This window comes from Oryzias melastigma, linkage group LG11 (assembly GCF_002922805.2).
Source record: "Oryzias melastigma strain HK-1 linkage group LG11, ASM292280v2, whole genome shotgun sequence".
NCBI lineage: Eukaryota > Metazoa > Chordata > Actinopteri > Beloniformes > Adrianichthyidae > Oryzias > Oryzias melastigma.
In genome coordinates, this window is record NC_050522.1 from 1690486 (window position 1) to 1697045 (window position 6560).

Here is a 6560-nt window from a genome sequence, read left to right on the forward strand (position 1 = left end):
TCAAGGTCAAAGCCTCCACGTCCTGCTGGTTTTCCAGAAATCCTGCCTTATCTGAAGCAGATTACCTGGATCCGGTGTGTTTAGCCAATAAAGACCTTCAATGTTGGCTTGGTTGGAAAACATGTGGGACACCGGCCCTTGAGGACTGGAGTTTGACACCTGTGATCTAAAATATGTCTTTTTTCTACGTTTTTTTTTCATTAAAGTGAAATTATCTAAAACTGCTTTTACAATTTTGAACAATATTGTCTTTCTTTAATTGATGTAATAAGTCTCTCCTCTCTCCTCCACTGAAGTTCATTCATCTGCTCTCTGCAAACACAAGAAGAGTTTTCTGCTCCAAAACGCAGATTCTCCTCTGAACTCCATCATTGAACTTCAACACTTTCTGACTGAAACCAGCTCACCAAGAACACAAGATCTGCACTTGATCTGATCAGAACTGGATTATTTAAACTCTGGAATGAAATAACTCAGTGGGATTATATTAGTTTGCTTCTTCCCACTCCTTTTCAAGCATTGATTCAAACTCTTCTAAACTTTTGCTAATAATCACTGTATTTAAGGAATCAAATGTTACTGAAGTGTTTTTATTTTTTGCTTTTTCTTTAATCAGTGCATTTCATTTTTTCTGTAATGAGTTTTATTTTCATTTTTGAAAATATACAAACATAAATTTCATATCTCTATGTCTCCATTCTAAAATTATTTGTTTCAGACCATAAGAAAGATGTTAAGAGATTCTGAAAGTGCCAATCATCATCTCATCACCTCCTTATCTCATGTGGAGATCTCATTGTCTGACTCCATAAAAGAACCGAGGCCATCAGAGTGTTTAAGGTTAGAAGTTTAAGTGAAAACGAATCCTCTCATGGGAGCAGCTACAAAAGTTCACACTGCTATTTAAAGATCTCATGATAATAAGGAGGCTTGAGTGGAATCTTGAAAAGACAGAGGCATACAAACACACCTCAACGCGAATCATTGATGCCCTAAATTCCTCTGGTCATCACAGAGAGAGAGAGAGAGAGAGAGAGAGAGAGAGAGAGAAAAAGAGAGAGAGAGCCTCTCAGGAGGTCTGAGCGTCTGACATCTCCCAAAGGCTTTTATTTTGAAGAGTCTGCTTCGGAGACAGGGTCCCATTCCAGTCCCTCCCCAGTGTTTATTAATAAACCCAAACAGATCTGAGGTAGTCATGGTCACGCATAGCAGCACCACGGCTAAGAGGGAGGAGGCCAACTGTCGGTACCCCCTCCCCAAACTCATCTGAGCTCATTCCCCCCCACAGTGAGTCTGTGTTGGGCTCCGAAGAACAGCTTCTTCCTGTGAGACTCCATCGCCAGGAGGAGACGTGGATCTGTGATGCTCAGACGTAAGTTCTGGATGATCTCATCTGAAGGAATCCTACAGCCACACATAAGTGGTTCGTATATATATATATATAGTTCGTTCCTCCTGTTTGTCTGTAAGGTTTAAGTTGGATTTATGTCAAAGCTTGTTGACGGTTCATCCTCCAGAAAGACAGTTGGTCTCAAGTCCTCCCCAGAGTTTGTGGGACACTCTAAATATCAGTGAGTGGCTCTGGACTTGAAGCAGGAACAGTCTGTTTCCTGTGGTTCTTCTGCAGCAGAGTCAGCCTCGTGAGGTGTTAATGAGCGTGCAGGAACAGGCCTGTCCCAACATGGCAGACTCCAGGAGTCTGGGCATCTCGCCTAGAGGAACAGCTGTCCTCCCAACATGCACACATGTTTCTGTCCGGCCTGAATATTCATCCATGATCGCAGCGTCAACACAATATTTTAGGGATTGTGAGCCACAGCTTTACACTGTTGCCATCATCATCATCAGATCCACACCTTACAGCTGTTTGTGACTCATCAAGAAAAATCTGTGCTTTACAATCTATATTTTAAGTTGTTTCTTTTCTTGTAAGTTTTGTAAGTCCCCCTCTGTTTTTAGAGTTTTTAACATGTCTGTGTGTCATTTTTCTCCTGAAAGAGAACAAATATAATAAGAAATCATTTAGTTTTTGCATTTCCGAGTATTTCTCCTTTTAAATCAATCAAACTGTCTTGGACAGACTCTGTCTGAATGAATGATCTTCTTTCCATCAACAGCTCTGCTGCACATGCACTAAACCCTCATCTGTTCCTAGTGTCTAGTTCAGGTTCTGGAGAAGAGAAGATGGTATCTTCACATTGACTGCAGTCAAATGAGCCGCCGTTCACATTTCTGTGGTCAAATCAGCATCACTGGATTTTTGGTGTGAGTTTCATCCAATACTTACGGTAGCAGGACTGAGAACGCTGGAAAATCTCCACCAGACTCCACGGAGCTTCTTGATGTGACCACGGAAATGTGAACGGCGGCTCATTTGACCGCAGTTGGAAAGGATTGTAAATCAATGAAAGAGCATTTTGATGTTAGCTTTGATTATTTTATCAAGAACTCTGAGAAACCAATGATTGAATGTATTGATCACAGTCAATAAACATTGGAGAATTAGCTAAAAGAGTCTTTGGTGAACTGGAAGGAGAAAGAATCAGGATTTTGGAGGAAGTTCTGTCCATGAAGATCTTCACTTCCTCGTCCAGCTGACATCCGGATCAGAACCATATGGCTGGACATTACCCAGATTGATGGATGTTTTTATGGAGCAGCAGTGAAGATTTATGCTAGTGAGACACAGAGCTATCATAATCAGACAGGAGGATCAGGGGCGGAGCACCAAAAGCCACGCTTTTATACTATATCGAGTCAGAGTATACTAAAGTTGAAAGTTATAATGGCATTTTGTTATCTTTTTGGAATATTTTGAAATGTATTTGGGGGTTTTAGGCTATTTTGGAGTTTAGCTAATATTTCAGCTACATACTAGCTGTTGTGGCTAACTTAAGCTTTTTAAATTTTTTAGGTTAATTTGGCATTTAACTAATGTTTTAGCTGGCTATCAGCTCCAGTGTTTTTAGCCATCAATTTCAGCATCTTCAGCTATCGGCACTAGCATCTTCTTCTGACAAATGCATCTAACTGCATTCACACAATCATCATCGTAGGTAATGCTACATATCCAGTTTTTAGTTAGTTTAAAGCTAATGATGGTTAAAAGTGTGTTTTACATCCCCCTGATAAACGGTGATTGGTCAACAACTAAAATAATCATTTGTGGCAGCCTTACAGTGAAACAAATGGATCATGACCTTCTATGGACACTAACACTTTCATCTGCTGGTTTTAGGGTTTCACTGCTTCTTGACTGTCACACAAAGAATCAGGTTAAACTGATGGATGACAGTCAGGATGACCGTCCTTCTGGTCTCTCGCCGCTCTTCATCCAAGAGGAAGATTCAAACAGATCCGTCATGGAACATGGGGAGAGCAGCAAACAGCCATCAGGCTCAGCAGAAGCACGGCTGAAAGACTCTGCTCAGATGAAGCCGTACCTGCAGGAGATGGACGACCTGCTGAAGAGCTGCTCGGAGCTGACTGGGATTTCTGTGAGTTCTCACAGAAAAGAGAGAGCTGAGGTTTCAAGTGAAGCTTCTGAAGAATCTTCCTTCCAGGCTTATCTGTCCACCAGCTACATTGACACGCATATGGATGGAGCAAGAGCTGGATCAGAACCGGGACTCGGCAGCAGAGGTGGTGCAACAGAGGCGTCTCCTCTGACTTCAGCTGGAAGCAGACTGAGTCAGAGCATGGTGGAGTATGAAAGTCAGCTGATGGGGATGCTGGCCATGCTGGAGAGGTGCATGGAGGAGGCTGGCATGGACTTTGAGCCTCAAGACTGGACACCAGATTCAGCTCAGGAGTACGTGCACATCAGCAAGAACCCTCGCTGTTACAGAGGCACCACCCTTAGAGCTTTCATCCCAGAAGAGATGGACACACATCCAACGCAGTCAGAATCCTCTCCAGAAGAAGACACAGTTTCCATGGATGATGAAAGCAAAAACCAGGAGAATCCTCCACTCAGCTGTCAGAAGATGGACCGCTTTACAAAGGAGAAACTAAATCATCCTCCAGTCTTTATGTTTTCAGGTCTACTGCTGTCTACAGAGAAAACCGGGGAGCATTCAGGATTCTGTGATGAAACACCAGAAACAGGACTGAGTGGGATCGACTCACAAGAAGCTGAGAGCCAAGAAATCAGAAAGACGTTCAGTCAGGAATGCGCTCTGAGTAGATTAGGAAACCTTGATTCTGCGATGGACGTCTGCATAGATCAAGTGGAGCAGCTAGAGAGGAAGAGGAGGGAACTGTTGGAGGAGGTCCTGCGTCTGCGAAGCCAGAAAGATAAAGAAGAAGAAGAGGAGCAGAGCCAGAATGAAGAGGAGTCAGAGGAGTTGATGGAAAGCAAAGTCGTGGAGCTGATGAGCGTTTTCAGGAAGGAAGAGGAGGCAAGGCGAGAGGAGAGGAAAAGGGAGATTCAAGGTCTGAAAGAAGACAGAGCTGAGGAGGAGAAGAAGGTGTGGAAGATGGACCTCGAGAGGCAGGGGCTGCAGGAGCAGATCAGGACACTGAAGAGCAGGCTCTTCTCACTGGTCAGGGACTGCGTGTTCAGTCAGGCAGCTCTGAACCACCAACGCCGTCAGCTGGAGCTGCAGAAGAGAGAAGAGGTAAGATCTCCCTCCAGACCAGAGGATCTGCAACCTGCAGCTCCAGATCCACATGTGTTTGTTTTATCTCTTCATTGTGGCTCCTTGGCCAAACATAAAATAAGTCATGGAGACTGCTGATCCAGACATGTCAACCGTCAGAGTCAGCAGCTCCTCCTAACAAAACTACCTAAAGAAAACAAATAAACAAAGCCTGAAAACTAAGACTACCAAGATCCAACTCCAATCTAAAATAACAAAACCCAGCAGTGTAAGACGGCTGAGGACAAAGAGGGAAAAAAGAACAAAAAAAAGAAAATTGCAATTTTTAAAGTAGGGATTACTTAATTCGCATTTATTTGATTTAGATTAGTTAAATTGATGTCTGAGGTTCACATAGATGATAAACTATTTAGGTTTTTACATCCTGTTGACCTGAAGATGTCTTGTTTGATCAACTCTACCTCCAGAATGAACAGATTTTATATGAAAAGCAAAACTTTGGTAAAAAGTTTGATGTTTTAGGAGTTAAAAACACATATTATCTTATGCTGGTTACTAGCTGCCCATAGCTGCACTGAGATGATCCTGTTTGGCACAGAGTGTCTTTTATTTTGAAAATAAGTTATTTGAGCTTCTATCAGATGTGAAAAAAATCACATTTCGAGAGATGCTAGGATCTTTTTATATTTTTGTTTGTGCCAAAAAATAGACAATTCATATTTTAAAAAAGAAGGTCATGAATGCAAATCCAAATTTCTAAAGTAAGACTTTACGGCTCCTTCTAAAACTTGCCCAAATATCTCTTTTACTGCTAAAGGTTGCCGACCCCTGCCTCAGGAGAAGAGCATGGTTACACTGCTTCCAAGTGAAGGTCTCCTCTACTGTTTACAGGAAAGACTACAGGGCCTCCTGCTCCAGCTGACGGAGGACGGCTGCCGGCTCAGGTCAGAACATCAGCAACATCTCAAAGAACTGCAAACTAAGCTGGATGCCCTGAACTCAAGGAGCTGCAGCTCTCAGGAGGAGCTGGGGAGGTGCAGGAGGCGCTCCTGTGGAGACGTGGAGCAGTTCATGCAAAGGGAGCGCAAAGCACTGGAGGACAGGTACGAGTGGGAGCACGGCTCCTTGACACTTTGGAGGAGAAACAGTGTTGGCTTTAAACTCAGATGCTTCTCTTTTCCAGGTTTGAGCCCATTTTGCTGGCCCTGTTGAAAAGGAGAGATGCAACAGCTGACGCTCTGCTGCAGGCAAAGGAGCAGAGCCAGGAGCTGAGGGGGCAGCTTACTCCTCTGAGAGAGGAGGTCCAGAAACTCCTACTGCAGAGGGCCTGTCTGGGGGAGAAAGTCAAACTCATTCAGCTTCAGCGGCAGGAGGAGGCACAGCGCTTTAAGGTATGAAACCCCCAAACGACAGAGAGGAGAACATGAAAACGTGAGCTAAAGATTCATGGCTTTCAGGAAAAAGTCTTCCATCTGGAGGAGAACAGCAGAACCATTAGGATGGAGTTAGAAATTCAGAGGAGAAAAAACAAAGAGATGGAGGAGACGAGGGAGATCCTCTCCAAGCAGCTCCTGCTTCACAGGTCGGTGTTTTAATCTGGCTGTATTTCAAAGCTCCAACACAAATAAAACAGGTTTTTTCCTTCCAGGGCTGCAAATGAAGACGGAAACGATCAAGAGGAGAAAACATGATTTTCATGATGAGTTTATTACTTGACTTTTTCTTTTTTTTTCCTCTAGAGTTTATTTTTGCACTTGGATTCAAAGACGAGAACGTTTGGCTTTAACAGTTGGTTTTTGTAGAGAGGGTTTTTTGAGGTGAATAAAGGCCTGTGTTTATTTCACCGTGTGACTCACGTCTGTCTCCTCAGAACAGAAGGTTCTTCAGCTTATAAGGGCAGAATGCTTGAAGCTCCACAGCACTTCACAGCAGGACAAAGTGACACTAAGCCGGGAAAAC

The 6560-nt window shown here is 43.4% G+C and overlaps 1 protein-coding gene across 1 annotated transcript; it reads left to right on the top strand.

Moving 5' to 3' along the window:
* Positions 1-178: 178 nt before the first annotated feature.
* Positions 179-6445, top strand: sync (syncoilin, intermediate filament protein). The gene is made up of 6 exons (XM_036214337.1): positions 179-1372; positions 3239-4619; positions 5493-5704; positions 5785-5992; positions 6059-6183; positions 6250-6445. Exons 2-6 carry the CDS (start codon positions 3285-3287, stop codon positions 6290-6292), a joined length of 1923 nt encoding a protein of 640 aa, XP_036070230.1. The 5' UTR covers positions 179-1372; positions 3239-3284; the 3' UTR covers positions 6293-6445.
* Positions 6446-6560: the final 115 nt, after the last annotated feature.